Source organism: Achroia grisella, unplaced genomic scaffold (genome assembly GCF_030625045.1).
Source record: "Achroia grisella isolate CSIRO2021 unplaced genomic scaffold, CSIRO_AGI_Agris_v1 utg546, whole genome shotgun sequence".
Classification (NCBI taxonomy): Eukaryota; Metazoa; Arthropoda; class Insecta; order Lepidoptera; family Pyralidae; genus Achroia; species Achroia grisella.
Window position 1 is genome coordinate 5,815,023 of NW_026712931.1, and position 24,635 is coordinate 5,839,657.

General features: G+C 32.1%; 1 protein-coding gene across 2 annotated transcripts in view; it reads right to left on the reverse strand.

The window, feature by feature from the left end:
- LOC131848282 (supervillin-like) overlaps nt 1-24,635 on the reverse strand; it is a 110,763-nt gene that overhangs the window by 78,261 nt on the left and 7,867 nt on the right. The window contains exons 4-8 of one of the 2 annotated variants that reach the window (XM_059198087.1): nt 23,112-23,294; nt 22,463-22,798; nt 20,154-20,284; nt 18,819-19,394; nt 17,975-18,117 (exon numbers count right to left, since the gene is read on the reverse strand). In XM_059198087.1, the coding sequence (XP_059054070.1) occupies nt 17,975-18,117; nt 18,819-19,394; nt 20,154-20,284; nt 22,463-22,798; nt 23,112-23,294 (1,369 nt within the window). The remainder of the gene's footprint in view (nt 1-17,974; nt 18,118-18,818; nt 19,395-20,153; nt 20,285-22,462; nt 22,799-23,111; nt 23,295-24,635) is intronic. The other variant, XM_059198088.1, reaches the window with a different exon arrangement.

The following is a 24,635-nucleotide window of genomic DNA, read 5'->3' on the forward strand; positions in this document are numbered from 1 at the left end:
TCCTATTTAGAAATAATTCCCGGATCAGCTAGAATTGATGTATTTTGGTTTCGCATATTACAAACACAGCGATATATTTCAAGTTTTTATCATTTTAATATTTGTTTGTTATGATAATAACCGAAATTTAGATTATGATTGCAAAGCCATAATCTACCAAACAATACGTCAATCTATAGGCCATGTCTAATGTTATAGTCGTTGAAACTACGGTATTAAAACCATTAACTGTTTTATATGTTAATTTATTAATGAACAATCGTAATACGTATTGGTATTAATTCCTGTTTCATTCAGTAAGATCAGACATCCACATGTGAGCATTCGAGCAAATATTTATGGAAATATTAATATTTCAAAGTTGAACCTGAGTTGATATAATATAAAATAGATAGCTAAGGCTCATTTAGTTCCCCAATATCTTTATTCCTCTTGATCAAGGCGAGTGGAGAACATTAATAGTATTTTCATTATACGTTTGTATCACCTGACTAGCTTGCTTTTTCTTGTATGAATAACATCATTGTGGACATGTATGTTTGTATTTAAAAATATTAAAATACTAGCGATCCGTCGCGGATTCGCACGTATGCATTACAAATCCGAATTTCTCGGCTTTTCTGTACTATAAATATCGTCTTGAATTACTCTATCTATTGTTGACGACTGCATTAAATTCCGTTGCGTAATTTTAAAGATATAAGCGAACAGACAGCGACGGCGTCTTAGTTTTATAGTATGTAAACATGAACCAATACTTTTGACATACATTTTACGACAAACGTTTCGCTATTTGTTATTTTATTTTTGGTATATACACAACAAATTGGTAAATTCTTGCAAATCGTCGAATAATACAAAGCAATCGGGTTTGTCGACCCTGTTTCATTCAGAGGGTAACGCACCCCTCAACAGTGATCTGGGGATGGCTCGACGGGGTTCAGTGCACTTACAGACAACAGCGGTGGTAGCGACAAAATCGTAATTGATTACAATGTTAACTATTCTAAATATTTAGATCTTGAATTAACTAAAGAGAAATGACTATATTTATGAACAATATATATATAAGTATTAACGTACTAATAGATAAATGGCCAACAGAAACTAAAGGAAAACCTCAACAGAGTATTATGCCACACATTATTCAATGATTCGAACTAATCTAAAAATAAAGATGTTATTTGAACTGCGTCAAAATAAGAAACATATAGTGATTATAAAAAATATGCAAATGATTACCTTAACCACATTCAAATTTCGACAGACTACTGTGTAATAAAAAAAACGATAATTTTCTGATAAGTGTAATTGCTAAGAATTATTACATGTTTATATTTGAAATATAACGTCTGTAACGTTATATTTACAGTACAAATATTACGAAAACGGAAATATTACATATATACAATACCCACAGAGTCAACAATGCCTTCGAAGATGCAGCAAAATCACTCGATATAAAAGTCAATCAAGGAAATCCATTACATCCCGGACACTGCACTGTAATATGAACTGACAATGCTGTTTACACAGTTACTTACTAAAATCACTACACAAAATCAGTCTTTAGATTTATTGCAACAATAATATTGCACGGTATTGCTGAGCTGAAATCGTCGGAGGTCGCAGGATCGTTTTGGGATATCGATCTGGCTGTGGCACGGTGCAGTACCTCTGCCTATATCAAATATTACCTTCGACGGTCACTTATTGTCGAATTTCGTGTTGTGTTTATTAGATAATAAGTTTCCGTGTAATATTTTTGTACTACGAGGCACCGATCAGCTGTTATGCATGGGGGGGGCAACACGCTTCAAACAAGCGTGCGCGAGTGTCGCGCGCGACTGACTGCCCCTGCTCGGGCTCCGGTGGCCGCTGGCAACGCTCCCCGCGGCATCTTAACGGCCCGTTACCTACACATGGACGTACTACGAAGATACGTAAACCGTAAACAAACAATGCTTGGTAGATAGCCAACGTCTTTAGTACACTGACGGTACCCGGCACCGGTTACCGGTTACCTTCGTAGTTTTTGTATGATATTAAAAATTAAGTATTATTAGTATATAAAAAAGGAATATCATATAAAAAAATATTTGTGCGAATGACATCACGTTTCATATTGATTTTAAAAATGCAAGAATTTAAATTATACTAATTCCATATTAGCACTAGTATATCTTTAATACTTCAAACAATTGATTATTTTTAAATGTTTATTTTTTATAAAAAGAACTTGACAAGTTATGATATAAGTTAAAGTATATTTCAAGCAAGTTTCGTGAATTATGGTTACTCAATTTATCTATTACTTCTTCAATTATGAGCTACTTTTAAAATTGTACTACAATGTTATCTAAATTACTGGTATAACGTTTTAGAAAATAAAAGTAAAATACGCACAGGAATCATTCATTAAAAAAAAAATTGTAGTAACAAGGGCCTCAATTTCGCCATCGAGGCCAATGGCGATATAACGGACGAAATTAGAAATTGTGACAAACTAGTCGGTTTAGGGAACAATGCAAACAATACCCAAATCTCACGAGCTTCCGTGAAGTGGGACGCAACACTCATTGTGCCACATTTGGGACACCATTGTAAAACATTGCAACACAGATCAAATATCAATATGTATGATAATATAAATAGATTATAACACTTAATTGCTAAAATATCTAAATATAATTAATTTCATGTACTACATTTAAAATCCAGACACGTCCAAGAAGAATGGACAAGACATTTGATTGGGGATCTGTTCAACAAAGGTTATAAAACAACACGGTTTTGTATAAATACTCGTACAATATAGGTACCAACAATGGAAAAAGATATAAAATCAAAATAGGTATTAAACACAAACAGAATTAAGTAATAGATAATATCATTTGGAAAAATACAAGCGTTTATGATATAACCATGCACGAATGGAGACAATAGCTGATTTAATGTTAGTACAGATCAATGAATAAACAATGAAGACCTGCATACAAGAGTCATTAATATTAGAATACCAAGAACGAAACAATGGTATATACAGTTGAAGTCATGAAAACTCGATTCAGAACGCAGAAGTAAAACAACACATCTATACATAATAATAAAAGAATTCAAACTATCTATGTCCAATGAAATATTAATAATGAAGAAGAAACGTCCAGACTTAAAATAGGGTTTGGCATAAATTAGGCAAAAGAAATCTGCATCACTGTGTTCTCTATTTGGAATTAATTTATTATCCATCTTGTAAAACTCCATTGTACAACTGAACCATCTGCTGGCTATTCTATTCATAGAGTGACCTTTGAGCTTCTTTGTGCTTAGGATGAACACGTGCGCTTATAAAATAAACCTTTAAAATAGCAAAAGGCACTGTGGTATTTGCCTCGCAGAGATACGAGTCTGTATAAGGAATATAAATTTTAGATAAATGACAGTAAAGACTTGTTTCTAACTGAACTTGATGCTATTGTTCTTAAATAAGCGTTCTACAAAAAGTAATGGTCGTGACTACAACTTAGGAAACGTGGGAAAAGTGCGTGAGTACGGTAAGAGGAACGCCACGATCCGGTTTTAAGCAATGGTAGATCGGGAATTTTTAATAAAGAAGCTTTTAAATAGTGTTTAAATTTAACGATGATTTATATAAGATAGAATATAAATAATACTGCTGAATATATATAACCTGCATTAACGTTATTGCCCTCGTATACATACCTGAAACAATAATTTCAAAATTGAATGCGGGAATATATCGATTGCTATTAAAATATTCAGAACGGGAACACATTACATGTGTACTGGTCTCTGCAGAACAGTCCATCAATCATAAACATATTTGAAAAGCATTAACCTACATACAAATCATAACACATATTACATGAACGAAATCAGTGTACTGCGCGTTGGTATTAACTTTACACACATTTCTGATGAAACCGAAAGTCGTAAAGGCACCGTTGCATGTTTTATTAGCACTTACACCGTAGATCATAAAGTACAATGTTTTGAAGCAACTGACGTAATAAGTTAATCCAGTCACGGATGACTGATAGAATATTTGTTGACTTTGACGCATCAACCGCATAGGCGGATGTTCAAAATCTACTGTGATCGTATATCTGGTATAGTTAATCTGATGGTAAATCTTAGTAACAAATTAAATCAGAGTAACATAGCAAGGTTTAGCTAAGACTAATATTAGGTATAGCTACATAAAGATTAGTAGGCCAAGTAGAAATTTCACGGAACTGAACCTATTTATTATGATAATAATAATATAGTAAAATATAAAATTTTATTCACAAGTCCGATTAAAGAGGTTTTGTCCGGATTATATTTTATGTCTATATTTGAAGCAGACAGTCTAATGAACTCTGAGTTTTGGACAAAACGTGATCTGAAAGTTTTCCAGCTAGATTGGAGGGCTATACAAATTCTCAAGAGGGGTGCCTTTGCGAATCGATCCTACAGAATTAGTCTAGACGCGGTCTAGACGATTTTACTGCACGACTTGGGAGTCTGGTCTGTGATCTAAGAACCAATTCTACAAATCGTAGATATTTATATATATTTTATTATTTTTATTATAAAATATAGGTTAGTAGTATAAATATCACTAATGACGCTTACTTATTTACACAAATTGAGTGTAAAACATACGATTCGTCTGTAGTTATGTAAATTAGTTAGATTATGTAAAGTAATACCGGCATCTATTTAATTTCTTAACACTTTACAATATTTGACAGATTATTAAAGAATATATAGACTTGCCTTTTATTATGTATTTAAAAAGTTAGTAAAAACAAATAAATTATATAAAAATAATTGCAAAAAGAAAATAATCAAGTTATTCAATCTACTACATACACGTTCGAGTTATCCAATACCAACAATAAATAAAATAATAACTTTAAAATTGTACGTCGTTACAGCATTTGGTATTTATTGATTTCTAAAATATTTATTGATGCTATTTTTATTTATCATTTTTAAGCATAATGGTTTACACAAAGTTGCAATATCATTACAGTATGACGGAGTCTTAAATTGCAATTACCTATAACTACTAAAGAGTTTATTTCCTGAAATTATTATGGTCATATCGGAAGAGACTTCGTTTATACCGCGTCACCTACTAAACCATACATAGAGTTATTCGACGACGTAAATAGACATTGTATTACGCGTATGACATGGTCATATCTTTAATGATAACGTCGATAGTTATAAATAAATTCAGATCAGGAAACAATCTTTCAAAACTATTCGTTTCGAAAATGTATTCATAGTTTATAATATAGGAAAGAATAAGGATAATATTACTGATAATAAAAAATAATATTATATAGTAGATTTCATTACTGTCTCGGAATTTAAACTTCCAACTGTTTTTGAATTATTAAGAGTTGTCAAAGTAATAAATATAATTATTTATGAAATCAAACAGATGTAATTCATTACTATGAAATATTTTACACAAATTACTCAACTCTAATTCTAATAGTTCCTAGGTTTCGAGGTTCAATTAGTTTGAATTTTACCTCAAACAGTTTTTTATTCAATATTCTACTACATAGGATAGAGTTGCAACTATCCTACAACTATTATAGAAAACTCTATTTGCAACAACTTTTTATTTGTGACTTATTTATATAAATAATACTTATGAGATTATACATTTTCACATATTACTTGTTGAATGAAGAATGTCACCAACTTAAGTACCAGTTACTATGTTAGTTTTATTAAATAAAAGTAAATCAATGTGAATACATGTGGTGTAATAAAAACTCGTCAAAAGAATGCGTTGCATTCTTTTGTGAGAATGTGATGTAGAGTTACCAGGTTATTGGTGGATCGCCTCATAACTTTGTTAGTTTGTAAGACGAATACCTTTCAAAAATTGAAAAACAATTTTCAAATCGGTACGGTTATTCCGAAGTTTACCTTCCTCATAACAAAATCCGCTTTCTCTATAAATAATATTAGTATAGCTACTTAATTAGAGTTAATTACAGAACAATTTGCGCCTCTAAGTTCAATTGTATCAGAGCCGTTGAATCAGAAGTGTTAATTTCATTGCCGTTATATGAGAAGTAATGACAAATAACCGCTCGCCTTCGCTTGTTAGCTGCACTTCCGATGACCCTGCCCACACTATAACATGTTCAAACATTACGATCAATTATAATCAACGCGTATTGTGAAGACATTGCGTAATAAACTCTAAAATAAACATATACTTATTATTGTTAGTCCTGACTACTCCTGACAGACAACACTATGCACAGCCAATACTACTATATAAAGAAATGATATTCCGAAAATAAGTTAATGTTATAGTTATAACGTATCCATCCACTGATGAAGTATTTTTGATAATTTTACCTGAATGACATAATACCCTAAATATTGCGAGTAAACAGCCAGTTTTGATATAAAATACCCCTTTACAGTAATTCTATAAAAGGTGTATGTCATAATAAACTATAAAATAAATATCAGACAAAATTTTGTTTTATAAATGAATTCTAATAATTAGAATCTTCAAATCGAATTTGAATGGATTTCTTTATTAAATATGATTTATTATACAAAGTACATTGGATTGCAGCATTCGACAAACACATTTATTTATTTTATGTATTTGGTGTCCACTAGCCAAATATTAATTCAATATGATTGTATGGTATAATAAGTTCAAATACGTATTTACGGAATTATAGTTATTAATTATTGGGCTATTATATCATTTAAAAATATTATACCTAAGTGTCACAATAGTTCGATACTATTACTATAATAATAATAAATTAATAGGACTCATCGCGCACCTAGTACAATGCTGGATTACAATGCAATGCTAAAAAATTACAAATACTGGAAAATCCACTAAAAATTGTAACGTTTAAAAAGATGGAAATAGTTTAGTCCTAGTAAAAATACTCGTGTCTTACTAACACAATAACAAGTAGATGTAACAGTTAAATATATATTCATTTCTTGTTATTGGGCTAACTAATGTCAAAATGTCATATATAACAATAAGCAAATGACCCCAATAATGTCGGACTTAGTCCAGATTGTTACCACTAAACTAACATTTTTATTGTATTAGACCGCAGACATAATGGGGTCGTAAAGTTTGATTCCTTTCATTACGCCTAAACGACATGGGTAGTTTGGAACAAACGAGAAATCCTTAGACCAAGTTCTGAAATGTCAGAGCTTATAACTCTAAATAACATTCAAATGTTACATAATTTTGCCATTTGACCCGTGTATCTAAAAACTTTCATATCGCCATAATAGCCTGTCAAGGTATGATGTCTTATGCATAAGTATAATATAAATGTATAATTAAATTGGTTAATATTATTCAAATTTTCGCGGGTCTATTATTATATCGTATTAATATTATAATTATTACATATGCATTTATACAAATGAGTTCGAAAGCTGATTTATATCGGATTCGGGTCGGCTGTTTCCATTGTTGCAGTCTGTCACCAATTTTTAATGTCACTTTCACTTTACGCTGTATTGTCTCCTAGGCCACTACTTTCATGTTGTAAACTATATATTGACACATTTGTGAGATGTCTACACTATGTAGCATCTATTATTTCTATTATACTATAATTAGGAAATGGGGCCGTACAATAAATACGGCATACGAGTTTAATGATTTTTAACGTCTCCTCATCTTTGTCATAGCTGATCATATTTATGAGACTCCCTCCTTCATAACGTGACGTCACATATTCTGCAAATTCATCTAAAAATGATTAAATTAAAAAACAAACAGAAGTGTCCAATTTATTTAAACTTCCATTAAAATTTTACTCACTAATAAAATATAGATTTTCACAAGTGATATTACGAAAGTAATGACTCCTACTACTTATTCTTTGTCACGCTTCATCGACCTCTTCACCTTCCTTCAATATGTGACATAAATTATGGATGCTTCCATGTATTCCCGGTCAATGATGGTCACGGTCATCGTTCCGGACGGACGGAAACCAGTTTCGTCGTAATATAAGCAAGTACATAATATTTTTATAAGACGTAATAGCAAACAAGCCTACCCACCTAATGGAAAGTGGCAATCGTAGCCTGTAGCTATGAAAATTATTGTGGGCGTCGCAAATTACTGAGACACCTCTAATACGTTATATAATACGGGGACTAAGGTGTTACGTTTTTATGTCAGTCTGTTCTGACTCTCTCTTGATTACGACCCATTAAAGACGTTAAATATGATATCAGTAGACAAATCTATCATCAACTGCAGGAGTTCTCTTTGTATCTTTATTTCATATATTGTTCGCGCATTTGTCTGAATTTTTGAGATAAAAGTCTATATACATCTTCATGATATTATCTTCAGATCGAATTTCAATAAAATTATATTCTGCTGATTAGTCGAGAAGAGGTAATAAAGAGACAGACACACTTAGAGAAACCTTCAGAGATCAATCGTATTAAACACATAGGTACATACATATGTGCGTATAAACATTATATGGCGTATGTTAATATCATATACTTATAATTCAATTTATTGTATATATATTACGTAGTATATTATAGAACACTGCTCCATGTTATCTATCAGACACATGTGAACATATAAAACAAAAGCTAGCTACACAATGGCGTGATATTATCACTTTATTTATACCGAACTAAATCTGAATAGAAGTACGCAAACTTTGTGGTTGTTACATGGTAAAAATTGTTTTAATTGCAGCCAAGAGTCGGTTTGTGGGGCAGTGGTGCGCGCGCGCCGCGACTGCACATTATAGGCGTTCTATTGTTTTGTATCGTGCGGTATTGTGTAATATTTAATTGCGTATGACATGAATAGGAGAGCACGGATTGAGTTGCTATGCTCCGAGGTTGTAATACGTTTTCAACCGACATCAAAAATGTGGAGGATCTCGTTTCGACTTTTTTTTTGTGCGGCTTACTTCACAATTTTTATTGAGGATTCTTTTTCAAACGCTTCTATATCATGTAGTTCCAAAGAAACTTGGTTAAGGTCTGACCAATGCCTTTTAGCTATGCGAAATGCAATTGAAATAGGTTTTTGAATAGACTGAACACGGCACTACAGTTTCTAATAATGGAATAAACAGACAGCTCCTATATCTGTCGCGTACTATGTTACTGTTAAAGACTACTCTATGCTTAATTTTCTCTGGTTACCAAGCAACGGATGTTAAGATATAAGTAATGGCAAATTAATTTAATTACTAGTTGATAATCTTACAAAGTTGTTAAAAACTAATTTATTATACATTTTAATAGAATTCACTATAAATAGCAATATATAAAGATAGAAAACTACTTAAATTGATTTACTACTGCGGTTTGATTTCTACTTCATTTGAATAATGATCTCCCTTTTCTATTTGAGCCATTAACAGAATATAAAATTGCGTTCTAGTTAAATTTCATTCATTTTATTGTAATATATTCCACTCTATAGCGGAAAGAAAATTTTGTCAATGACTTAGTCAACTGTTTGTTATATGCTCCGGTATAATAAGTACATAATAATTATTTAATTTCATTAAGAAATGTTAAGTGTGTAATTATGTATCTTGGTAATAGTACAACAAATAAATTGCTTGAAAATACAAAATTAATAACTCTATCTTTATTTTTGTCCTTATTATGAATCTATTTTGTAAAGTATACATTTATTCGAAAGAAGACATTTATCAAAATTAACAGAATAATAAATATTGAGTTTGCAAGAATATAGGTATGTTATTAATATTATAACCGCGAAAGTTTGTAACTGTGGATGGATGTTTGTTACTCTTTCACGCAAAAACCAGCGAACGGATTTTGATAAAACTTTACAGTATTATAACTTATCATCAGAATAACATATAGGCTATAAATTTCATGCGAGTGAAACCGCGGGCACAGCTAATTAATGTAATAAATAATAATTTGTAAATATAATATAAAAATTCATAAGGGAGTTTACTACATTGTACCCCTTGAGTAGAACTCTAGCACCAACTGGTTAACTGGCTAACGACAGGAGATCTGAAATTGACTTTCATATTCACAATATTTTGCATACAGTATCAGGATTTATAATGGGAATAGAACTTATGACTGTCATTACATGAAAAATGTATGATTAAACTATTGCTGGAGGACTTTATCAAAGTTACAGTAACCTTTTGTCTGTTTGCTTGCACGCGCCAATCTCAGAAACGACTTAACCGTTCTTAAAATTTGGGTTAATACTAATGTATTGTGGTGAGTTTCACTTAAATTTTAATGTTTGTTTTATTCCAATCGGTTTACAAACAAAAAAAATATGGGGGTATAAAGTTGCTCAGATGGTAAATATGACCACATAGAATCTGACATCAAATAATAGCTGAATAAATACGAGTATACAAAAATAGATAAACGATACTATTTAATATTCTTATCAGCTTCAACTAATGGGCTTAGTGATGAGTAATCGTGGACGTCCTACTTTAAGAATAGATATGAATACGTATGATAAAATTAATGGGCTATTGAATTACTGCGATGCCTAAACTTAGGTTTAATTATATTTGCTGTTTTGCTTAACTACGTTGATTATTTTTGCTGACTTACACTTCAATCAACAAATGACGTTAGAATCAAGTTTTCCAACATGCAACATGTCCTTTTTACCAATGTACATTTTGTAAAAAGTAATATGCGATAGTACCTCAGTCTCAAAACTATCAGCCGTTAAGTAGCTTGCTTTGTAAGTTGTAATTCAGTCGAAGAGTGAGATAAGGCAGTAAAATAATAACAGGCAAGATATTTTAGTCCTCCTGAATGAACTCTACATGGGGGATATCACGGGGTTGACAAGATAACGTGATGTTCATAGTACTTATTATTTATGTAAGTCTATCGGCAACGGTTGCCACTTATCATCAGGTGGACGGTTCCAATTACGTAAAAAAACAGACCGTTGAATTAATATATATATATATCCAGCGGCACTACACGCGGATTAAACCCTATGTTCGTCGCTGATATGATATGTAACTTTCTGTACGTGGAATAATTTTTAAAAGCAATTAAATATTTTTAGTTCCCTTCCATTTGTTAATCCCTCATAAAAAAATAAATAATACTATATTTTTTGCGATTTCGTTTGCTTTTAAAAGATAGCCTATATCCATCCTCGTGATACACGTCTTTCATTAAGCTCCGTTCAGTCCATAATCGTGAAGAAACCTTTTATCATACTGACACGCTTTAGCATTTATGACATTACTATAGATATCTTTATATCTTTTCACTTTATAATACTATATACTAATATATATAGCATAGATTACTACTACTAGATAAGGGTTTTTTTTAATTTAAGAGAACGAACCGGAACGTATCGGTTACTGCGTTTCGTTACTACATATTGCGCATGTGGCTGCAACTCGACCATTGTTCGCAATGATCATCAAGGATGTACTTGACCTCGTTGTGTAGCTCGTTAATGCTGATGTATTACAGTCTGCTTAATGCATTTGCGTGGTTATACGGAAAAAGCTAAATCTGTTACCATTGCATATTTCCTTCTTTGTTGCACTGTTACGCTTTAAAGCGCTTTGAAATAAGTCAGCTACAGTATTCTAAAAGATTAGGTACTTGTAAATGCACACATTAAGTGTTGGCAAATATTGATAACACGTTTTAAGTTATAACAACAATTATACGTTATTACCTCGTCTGTATGTACGTTTGCAAAAAACTATATAACGGATTATCATCTATCAATAAATAATTCCTGAGAAAGATTTAGGTGTATCATTCAGCTAGGCCTTAAATACATAATAGTTATGCAAGTACTTAACGATTCTGATATTTATTTTGTTTTAATTTATTTCTTTACTTAATCTTAATACATGAATTTCATTATTTATAGTTTTACATTCATTCTTTACCACATTGAAATTTCATTTGTGTTATCAGTAGTCTCCAAACTAGGACAGATCTGTTTAAGTTGATATATTCTCAGAGGACTCGTATTAAACCATATTTAAGTACAATATGTATGTAGAGAAACTATTTTTAAAGTAAAAACAAACACTTTAATAGATGGAAATTGTTAATTTACATTCCGGAATAAGAAAATTATGGTTCTCAGGGCTTTTGTAAAGTTGTTACTAACTTGGAATGGCTTGTTAACTCTTAGTTATGTTAATAACAGTAGAAGTATGTTGTAATTGTCTCTCTTAGGTTAATCTCGACAAAGAATATGGAATCTCAAATAAAAAGAAACTTATGTAAAAAAATGAAGAAAATAATTATTTAAACGTATGCTCTATTAGAGTGATATCAATGATTTTTGTTATAACAATACTTCATTTATTAAACTTGAAATCTCGTTTGTTGTAAATTAAGTTTCCAGTATCTTGAAGTATAATATATAAGAAAAGACATATTAAAGTAGTATTTATTTTCATGAAAAAATGAATAAGCAATCCTATTTCAAAATTTAATGGCGTGGTGGGCGGGGTCATTGTGCTCCCTAAAATATGGTCGAGCGCAGTAATGGCTGGCTCATACGTCATACTCGTGAACGAGTGCTGCTTGTACTACGATTGATTTAATCTTATGGAATATTTGACTCTAATAAATTAGTGCTAGTTGATAGTTTGTATTCAAACGTTTCCACTTAATAATGTAAAGTTAGAACGATTATTTAAAGAGCAACACGTTTCTTGCTCGTGCTTCTTGTGAGAGACTGTTTTCCGAATGAGCGGCAAATTAAAGAAGGGTAACTAGATATGTCTATTCAAACGGTCCTTAATTAGGTTTACTGAATGAAGGATTTTCTATGCTATTCAACCGAGGCGTATATACTCCATATATACCTCGGTATTAACTATGGTAAACGCTGCAGATAATATAAAATATAGTAAGTACAAAAGTTGATTTTGATCACTCTGTCACGCCTGGTTTATTTTTTATAGTACAGTAACGATCTGTTTATATTATTTTCACACCACGATGAACGTAGAGGGTACCGGATACCAACAATCTTATACTATAAATACACCTCGCCGCATCCCCTCACAATATATTTAAAAACTGGTTGTTTAACGGAATAATCAAATTCGAACTCATGTTCTTTACGGTAGAAGTCAAAGTAGTGAACTACTAAGCCACGACGTTGTTAATAACTGAACTATCTACAGCATTCGACATAATCTTTATAAATAGGTACGTATATATATTTGAAAAAGAAAAAACTAATATTATCACATAACGTACTTGACCCGCAAGTCATTTCCACGTGGATTGCTAGATTTCTTCTTCCTAACCATTTCGCAAAAAACTATGCCGCGGCCATTACGTTTCCGGGTTTCGTATTGCACTCAAATACCATGACATAAGAACGAGTTCGCTTTAACGATTGATATAAACATTATTCATAAGCGTTTACCATTTTTGGTCATAAAGCTTTGTTTTGCACCGTAAAGATGATAATAGTGCGTAATGTTGCACAATTTTCTTTTTTTAGATTGCCGTAATGGCTCCGTAATGTTTTGTTTTGTGAAATATCTTTTTTGTGTAATGTGATTTGATATGAAATAACAATAATGAATTGTGTTATTTCATGTACTTTTAGTTTTTGAATGTTGCAAAGAGCGAATACCATTTAATGTGTAACATATAAAAAATGAAGAAAATATCACCTATATTATATATCTAACATACAAATGCTTCTTTCCAATGCGATTATATATATCTAATATATACTTTAGTATATATTTCCCATGTCAAAAACCACAGAACGAATATATGTTAATATAGATAGAATATACTTTATTTGTAACACACAGTAAAGAAAAAGGCGTTAAAGGACAACATATATCGTTACAATAAGGCGGCCGTATTGCTGAAAGCAATCTTAAGAATGTAATAAGTACGTCGCGTTATCGAAAATTTATCTCTTTTTATGCCGCATGTAATGACAACTCTCGAATAATATAAAGCTACACGTAAAAACTTTAAGCCCAATAATAAGTATAATTTATTGTGGATTTATTTATTTATTATTATTGATGAATAGTTGTGGTACTTAATTAGATAGTTATATATAGTAAGTAAGTAGTTAATATATAGGACTTCAATTTTGTTTGTGTTCCTACCTGTTATATAGGTATTCTCAGAGTATTTAAAATTAATAATAAATAGTAGACTTTGTTGACTGATAGAAAATAAGTTTACACAAAAAGAGGTTTCATGTGCTAACAGTTGCTACACCTACTATGTATTTTTTTAATTAATTACTACATTCCTTGATCTAACAGTAATCCAAACTGGGTTGTACTATGCCTATCACTAACTAAGCATACCAGCTTGTTTTTTATTCACAGTTAAATAAAAAAGCATCGTCGTTGTACTATGGTATCTAAATATTTCATAACTTGTAAAAAATGGGAATTTTTAAAATTTTTAAAAAGTACATGTTGATACACACAAAAAAGCTGACTACTTATATTTCAAACACTATTCTCATATGCTGGTTATAATACTGAATAAAAAATTACATCGACTGCAGAACAAATCGCCAAAATCCGTACAGTTCCGGTCAAGATATCACGTAATATATACACAAAAAACAGATCGGATTAAGTACCACCTTTTGGCAGTCGGTTGAAAAGTGAGAGTTTCTGGTACCACCGCAAAGAAAATTTTACCATGTCACATTTAACGCATCGCTACACTTGATTTCCGTCGGTGTTCAATCTCCAAGTAATTGCTAGCTTTCTTTAGATAATCAACAGTTGGAAATCTCACTATTAAATCAGTACTGGGCATCAGTATCAGTACCTCTATTAAGTACATCAGGATTGTTGAGAAACTCTTTTAATATTAATATATTTGATGTTTCTTTGTTGAACAAATTTTTGAACAATGAACAATAATATAAAAAAAATCTATATACCTTAATAAGCTACATTACACTGTATTAAAATGTTTATCCCATTATAAATTGTTTTACAACATATTGAACAGATACTTTAGTACTTTGTCACAGTGAGATTATCGACTACTAAAAAACTTTAATAAATATTATCAATAATTTGCAATTGTGCCGAGATACAAAACCCATATATATATTGCATATATACCTCGTGATTCTCCTATTATAAATGCTACAATGGTTACAGAATAAATTATGAAGATTGGTCTATACCACCGTATACCGTCCATAACTTATGTCACACGTGATTGTTTCTGTCACAGTCAGTTACATTTGCAACACCCTGGTGTGGCGTTACATTTTAAATTTAGTGATCAAATACTTATACCTACATGTATTTTAACACATTGACGGACAGTAGGAACAAGTATCGTTCAAAAATTAACACTATTGTAATTTTTAGAATATTAGAAGTACAGTCTTACTTTTTCTGCTTAAATAAACTTAATTTTGACACAATTCAAACATGATCGCACTACTCCCTTGGCAACCAAGTGCGTACTAAAGCTGCATACAGGTGGAAAACAAAATTCAAGTTAAAAAATTGACAATAGGTTTCTACTTGTACGCCGGTAAATGCACATTTGTGCCAGTATTGCCGCAGTGTATAAAACCGACCGTTAGGTTTTAGGCGGCTATTGCCATCATGCCACTTCGCTTTGACGGCTATATCCGCAAGTGTTCGTCAACGTGTTAATAAATAGATTTTGATATGTCAAAATTTAGAGCCCTAACACCCCCTTGTCGTACAATGTTTCCTTTTATCGATCCCTTAACCCCCCTATAACCGCCCCTAAACGTATAACGTAATTAAAATGGAAAAATATATTTTAGGGACGCCTTATTTCAATGATGATAAAATAAATAGGCCTGCAATTTACACAAAATAAACATATACGAAATGAAATCGGTATAAAATTGGCAAAGATACTGATTAATATAACCTTTTACAGTAAGTTTTAATAATAAACTAATAATTTACCGCTAACATAATATTAGACAGAAAATAAATACTTTGTTTCAAATTTATTCTACAAATTTACGTGCAAATCAATAATTTTAGTATAAATAAATACTAATCAACATTCAACCAATAAATAATCAGTAGTAAAATCAACACCTACTTTTTGTAATAATTATTCTAAAACTTGAGAAAATATGGAATATCAAATCAACGAAAAATCTAAATATATCGATTTAACCTTAGACCTTTCTATAAAAATAAGTTTACAATTTTAGATAGTTTCTGCTATAAAAAACTTATTTTATGGTACCATAATGACCTCAGTTTCCTTTTAGAGAGGGACAGAACGACAAGTGAGAATGGGAGGAGATGGTTAACGCCACAATTATTACTTTGTTTATAAAATATTCAAGATTTTGTAAACAGCATTAAATGTAGGTCTATTTTTATATCGTTTGTATATATTAGAGACTAAACAAGTGGCATGTGTAAAAACCCAAAGTCAATTATTAGTGGGAGGGGACTGTTTTTAATGGGGATTAGTGGCCCCACATCATTTCAGGTCGAATTCCACACGGTTCTCATTTTTTTATACTACGATGTTGTCAAACAAGCCTGCGGCCCATCTGATATCCGGTAAATGGTTACCGTAGCCTATGGAAGCCTGAGACACCAGAGAAGTTACGTGCGCGTTGCCGACCCTTAAGAAACCTTAAAACACGCTTCTTGAAAAACCCATGCTGTAGTCTCGGCAGGTGGAATGAATGTTCCACAATATAAATATACGCGGGAGGATGCTCCTCTGAAACATCGCACTGTCCGAGACCACTTAGGTTCTAGCTTGTGTGGATGAATTCCCTGTCTCTCCTTGGAGACCATTGCCGTTAATGTTTATTAATCCACCATAATGGGCTAATTGTCCTGGAGTCACGCTCATCCCTATCACTCTGCAGTAGTGCTCCGCCAGTTAATGCCGTTATGGAAAGTGGAAAGCATGGCCTTATTCATGCATTAAAAAAATCTATCAGTTGGAGTATATCAAGAGAGAGAAACTGAGAAAAGGTTTTTCTTTATAATATTATTTAGCATAAAGAATGAGACCGTTGTGACTACATGATTGACTACCCCGATTTATACTGAAACGTCGCGTCATGACATCGAATCTGGTCGATACAAAAAAAAATTAAGTCAATTTATATTTTTAACTCTCCGGCGGTGGAAACAGCAGCAATAAACTAAATGTTGTTACGTAAAATATATTCGGCGATATGTGGTTTATTACGTTACTATTCGTGAACGCAAATACACAATATAGATGGTGAATATACTTTTTTATAATTAAATCAGCGGTTTAGGAACTAAAATTTTAATATACATAGCCATAAGGGGAGTAAGTACATCTCAGTTAATATAATTTTAATTGAACTTCCCAATTAACTTGAAATTAATTTCAATTCATCTGTATTTTCTGTGTTCATCTTCAAATATAAAAGTATTCTCATTATATGCCTCCGACAGAGTTATAAAAGTGTCCTTATGTTTAAAAGTGCACCAAAAAAAGGCCTAATTTAAAACAATAAATCACAATTTGCCATTATTAATTGTATGTATGGACTGTTAGTATTTTTTTTAATATAAATGGAACGACTAACAAGCGAATGACCTGATGATAAATAGACGTCGCGTATATAGACGAAGTCAGTCCAAGGTACCAGTCAGGCATTGTCCTTTCGTAGGATAAGATGTAAATAGGTAGGGCAAAATACCCGCAAACACAGACTACCTAATAAGTGTAATTCGGTAACAATATTATCATTATGGATAAATAACGTGTTCACTACGTTGGGCTAAAGGAGCTAACTTCAGTCTTAGACTGGTGCCTCTTTACCATATTCCGTTAGCACAAATGAATGATAGGATAATTATCATTCGTTGAAAAAAAAAATACATTATAAGTCCAATATATGTATGTATAGACTGACCTGTGACGTGGCCGCGCATGCGAGGTGATATGCCGAACCTCGCGGCCGCCGCTGCTTTCGCCGTCGCTGCCGGACCCAGCTGCGCCTATTCCACCGGGACCACCCACCATTTCCAGCATGTGCGTTGATATGGACTTGCTCACCTGTATCGAATTAATACTAACATTAATGTTTTGTTCTTAAACTGAAATCATAGGCCTTATGTAAAAAATCTCCAACGAAGACAGTACAGTACAATCTACTAATATAAAAAATGTTTTACAAACATCCAGAATTCTTTGCGTGTAAATTTAAATAATATTTTCAAATTGCGCAGTGGTTTAGTGGCTACTGCATCGTTTAAATAAAAAAGTTTATGAAATCTGGTCCATATAATTTGTGTGTCAATATAGTTCTTACTGACTCTCCGTTGATGGAAATACCGTTAACAATCCAAACAAATAGAATAGACAGCAGTAGGCTTGCCTCTCACCACAGTGGTTTTGAATATGCCGACGAAATGTGGTAATTTTAAGTGTCCGGTTAACGAGAAGAGAATTAACAAATCCACTCTACCGGATCTAATTCACAGTTGTAACAATAATGAATATATGTCAGGATAGTTTTTTTTTACTATGTACGAGAATTTAATAAACTTACTATGTTTTTAGTACATGATACGACGGTGTAACAAACGCGTCGCAATCACCCTAAAGGAGACTTCCGGATGAAGTCAACAATAATTGTTGGCAAAGGCGAAACCATAGTTCATTAAATTCCCGCAGTTAGTTTGAAAAATAGTACAATAAATAGCACTAGTTTTAAAAATATAGATGCCTTTAGGATAATAAAAATATAAACTTACAGGTGGAATGTATTTTCTTACGGCTGCCGTCAACTCATCAATATCCCTTTCCTTCTTAGGAGGAGTTTCAATACCGAAGAATTTATTCTTAGCTGCTTGGTTTATAGCTGATATTTTAAGTACTTGTGGCGGTTTTTCTTGTATTTGCGGCGGAGGAGGTGGCGTTTTATCCGCCGGCCTTCTCAACTTCCCTAGCTGTATAGGCTCATCGAGTTTCTTAACAAATCTTCTATATCTAGTACTGTCGTCTTCTTTCTTTGCCTCTTCAGAAGGTTTCCTTCCCAATTTTGCGAGTAACGGCTTCATTTCTGGATTTTTCACTTGATTCAGACGTTCCTTCAACTCATTCGCTCCTGGTAACTGTATTTTGCCAGGGTAACGATCCTGGAGTCTTGTTAGATCTGAATCTGTTCTGGAAGACTTCAACTTATTGCTCTTACGTTGGAATCTCCTTGGTTTCGGTCCTGGAATTTCGTCTGAACTGTCTGAAGAGGAGCAACTCTTCTCTGATGACGACACACTGGATGCAGAAGATTCGTCGTCCGATGAGCTGTCGATGCCCTCATCTTTAAGTCCCTAAAATAAATATTATATTCAAAATTTAACATGATTATAGAGAAAATAAAGATTTCACGCAATAGGAAATATTGAAAAAAATATTTAAACTGCATATCACATAACACTAAAAAGTGGAAATATAATCTGACGTATCCAAAACAATGTATAGACTACATATATTATTCATGATATACTTTCCATAAAAGGTAACAGGGCTGTCAGTAATGAACAAACTGATATATCTATCAGTTAGACTATGATCTAGACATTGGCTTACAGAGTAATAAGCAGTAAGTAAGCTTATTTGTCATGCATTCTCATTGCCGAAGATTCAAGCGCCGATACGATAAGTAGGAACTATCTCTCAAAAGATAAGAGAATGCACTTGCATAAACTGAATAATATAATTAACAGTCAATTCATATTATAGAAAATTAGCGATCAAATTTGATGAGATTTTTTAATGACTTTGTATTAAGTTGCCTGTGTGGGTACTTGTGTTTCACCCGTATCAAACGCCCAGTAGCTTGCTTTGTAAGCTGTGTTTCGATTGAAGGATATAACATGGCATTAAATTTACGGTGTATGAAAGCATGACACGTCAGACTTTCGTAATGGCAACCCAAGCCATTTACCATCTGTTGATCTGGTAGCTTGTTAATTCAATTAAAAAACAAAAAAGTACCTATGATACTTCTCAATCAAAACCATGACAATCACTTTATCAGAATGCTTTTATAGCATGTTTATTGTTGCTTAAAATATATAAAATCTCACCTCAGAACTTTCACCCTTCGCTAGAGTTTTCGGTTTCGTAGGCACTACAGTGGTCCCCGATTTCAGTATGCCTCGTACTTCAGGCGTGATCATCCTCTGTGCTCGTTCTGATGGGGAATCGTCTTCGAGGTCTGAAATCAAACACAGATTAATTAATATAGATACTAAATTATACAGTACCACAGAAACGTGCATGACAAAATCTCGTGAGCAAACGCGTGGTACAAAATGTTATGATAGTGTTTAGAAACAAGTATTGTTGGCAAAATACTCAAGTCATACATTGAATTGTGTTGGAATGTTATATTTACTGCAGTAAGCATATAAAACGTAAATAATGTTATGTTGTTAGTAGTATATATTTAAAAAAAATAGTAGTACATAGTAATTCAGAAAATTACATATTACCCATGCCAGGAATATAAAAATCCTTTTTACTAATGATAGTAATACTAAGCCTCATCTATAACATATTTTTTTATATAAAGATATACCAATTAGGGTATATAAAATAACATAAGTACTCAGACATATTAATTTATAAAATCAGATTAGAGTTTTTATATTCAGGGTTGAATTTCACACCGGATTAAAACAAAAATAAATAAGGAATACTTATATATCATACAGTTACATAATAAGGAATCTACACTATGTTAAATTAATAATTCGAATGCTAATCTGGGTACACATCCAAAACTAAATGAGCCTGAACCGATGTCACGCAAAGTTTGATTTCATTGCGAAGTTACCGGGTTCACTGAACCGAATACGACCGAGTTACTAGAGCGCTGTAGTAATAAAGTTTAATACATTTTCGTATATACAATAAACCAATAACAATCTCACAGCACAGATTGTCGAATACAAAAGCTCAAGGTCAATACAATAATAAACGAAACATAATAACTATACTACATAGTTAAGTAGTAAAAAAATACCTAACTCTATGTATTACCTATACATGTCACACAATATCTTAAAAAAATACAAGTTAATATACAGAAAACAGAAAAGAAAGTTAGTAAGTTCTTAACTATACGGCCTTACCGAGATTTATATTCGATACTGTTTTTATCGGAAGCTTAATAATATTATAATAATAAGAATATAAACTTAATATTATTATACAGTATACTATCATATACTCTAAAACATCTATATATAGAAGAGGATAAAGTGTCTACATTTTTGCCTGTATAAAAAGTCAAAGTTATTCGACTATCGTGATTATAGTAAACAAAATACTGACTAGTCCATAATTCAATGAGCACTTCATAATAGATTGGCAGAAGCCGAAGCCATTGTATCATTAACTGGGTTACTAGAAATTCAATCTGACATAAATACAAAGTATTAGTAACCGTAAGACTCAACACGCGACTATTTAGGGTTTGAGTCAAGACGGTAAATCACTAGGTCACGATACACACTAAACATATAAACTATAAAGAATATTATTTTTGGTGTTGATATACTGATTTTCAAACGTAGGTAGAAGATAATTTAATACGACGACCCGGTCAAAAATCTTGTAACGTGACTAATGTACTGAGTAAACCTATGACTACAGAGCCCAAAATAAATGTTACACAATAAATATAGCTGGTGGATAATGATTTATGAGATGCTGTGTTGCCATTTTCTAAGGTCCAGTATATACATTGCATGCGGTCAGTAATACCAAATAAAACATTTTTATTGTTCTCATCTGTTCACAACTATAAACTAAATTAATCAACTTAGTCTGTGCTACTTGTGTGTTTACAAAATAGTATAAGGTCGTACATATGTATCATGGCCCAGACACATGTATCTGTTTATACTGCACATAAGATCGTATCTGCAAATAACTACGCATAATATGATCTGCAGGTTATACATAATAATATATGTCCATGTAGACTTGCATAACGCCATACTACAAGACATAGCACGCCCAATCAAATCAGTTACAGACATATAGTAGTACGTATATAATGTATCTGAGTCATGTACAACAACCTTAAAAGTAATAAAATAATTCAGCAAACCTGAAATTAAACAGAGAATCAACATTACACTAATATTACCTTTAAAATATATACACAGTAAACTAAATAGGAGACATGATAGTTTACACTAGTGAAAGATCTAATAATGTTACGGAAAAAGTGGCAAATATCTTTCGTGCAATGTTAATATATCATGCAACTGGAGAAATACATCTTACCTTCTAACCTGAATAGGGAAAAATATTAGTGCTGGACCCAAAAGCAGCGACTCAAGCTTAAAAACGACAACCAAAACAAAAAAGAACAAAATCAGACCTAAGCTTCTAAACTTTGCGTTCTGCCGCATCAGATACTCTAGGGAGGTGTTCTTTGCGCTCGCAGAACGAAATAGCTCCATTTTCAACTGGAAATCGGGGTTACGTGGCACTTCTTCGTGGGTCAGAGACTTGGTCAATCTCTCGTTCTGCTCCATTGCTTCCTGTACTTGACTAGCTAATACAGGCATGGTTCTCAGTCTTGACGTTCGGGGTACTCTCTCCTCTTTGGGCCGCGGTAAACCCGCCACAGGAGGTTTGTGGGTTAATTTTGAGTTGAACATCTTCATTTTCTCCATAATGGAAAGTTTGGCTGGATCGTCCTCGTCTAACTTAGCTGCCACCAGTGAGTTTGTGCGTATTTACATAATATTGTGCGTTTGTGTTTACGATAGAGCCCAGGACATACACATAGTAGAGTCGAGGACATGCAAAAAAGAAACAAAAGCCGACAATCAAAAGACGGGAAGCTCTTTTGTTTTCTGTTCAAATAATGCAAATTTACATGCGTCTAATTTAAACATTATGTGACAAATAATTATATAATTTGGAATAGCAAAATAATAACAAAAAATATAAAAAAAAAATAGAAATTAATTGTACTTAATAGAAACAATAATACATTTAAATGTTACAGTATTTATGCTTACCATCTTCATCCCTGTCCAAAACGTTGGCAGTACTCTTGGACTGGGCGAGAGAAAATCCTTCTTTAGAAGGCTCAGGGACATCGGACGTTGAGAAAGAAATCGGTTGGGTCTTAAAGCGGTCGGCCACCGACGATGTTTCCTTGTTTTTGGAGCGACTGTGGCGGATCAGCGGCTTTGGTGTTCCTGAAATTATTAAAAGTTGATATTAGATCTAAAGTGCTTAAATAATGTGATATTTGTAATTTGTTAATTCTTCCCATATTCATTTTAATTTCAAGTCTATAACGTTACAAGAAGAAACCACATAACCACTCAGGCGTAGGATAAATTAAAAGTTAACGAATCAAATATTTAAGACTTATATTACCCACCTACATATTTACTGATTTTCCTATAATACAATTTTTACGCAATGTATATTACACGCAATGTACACCATACACAATATATATATATATAACTGAGAACTTTATCAAACATTTTGCAAAAGGTAGGAAATTAGTAAATTTAATATTTTTTTATAATTCGGAGGCAATTTCACGATTATTTTCTAAACTCAAATTGTTTTTTTTTTAACAATATTGTTGAAATGAGTCTCTTCTAAGGAAAAGGTAAATATAGTTTGTTATTTGACACGCCGGTATGAAGTCGTTTACACGTGGAATATTTAATAAGAAAAAGCGAGTGAACGCGGTAAAACGTATCAAGAATAAACACATCAATATATTAGTATTAAAATATATATATTTCAATCAATTTACGAACGGTGACTAAACTAACTATTTTAAGTAACATTGACTTATAAATAGTGTAATTTTTAAATTTACACACACAAGACATAAAACACCTAAAAATATATGTAAACATATATTCTGACGAATTTAATTATCAAATTTATATTTGCCAGACTCCTCACTAAATCTAGTTAAATCGGGAACCACCTAGAATATCTTTAAAATACGTGGAGAATTAGAGAAGTCGATTGTTTATCAAATAAAAAAAAATTACAACTAAATAGAAAACAAACTCCGCCTTTTTTATACATTAGGCATATTTATCCTTCTTTGATATACAGGCACTAGCTGTATATCAAAGAAGGATAAATATCATTAGTGATGCAATGTGAAATTATTTTCGTACTAAGAATATGTGTAATTTACGAAATATAATTACTACACATAAACGAGTTACTAATATCAAACAAATTAAACTAAGCTGTAATGTATTGCTTCAAATCACTTCAAAATTTAGAAATTGTTTTCAAATAATTCAAACTAAATTTCAATTAAACATAAGTTATTACACGTTACTATTTCAAGGTTTCTAGATTACGATCAGCAATAGATGTAATTCCAGAAACATACCTAAGATAGGAATTGAGACGATACTGTATTCTATTTTTCGATATAATAATTAATTTCATGTTGAGTTTAATAGACATCTTGATTTAAGGTCATTATATCATCCAAGATACCTACAAAATTAATCATTTTATGAACTGAGAAATTTGAGAAAGTAATTATT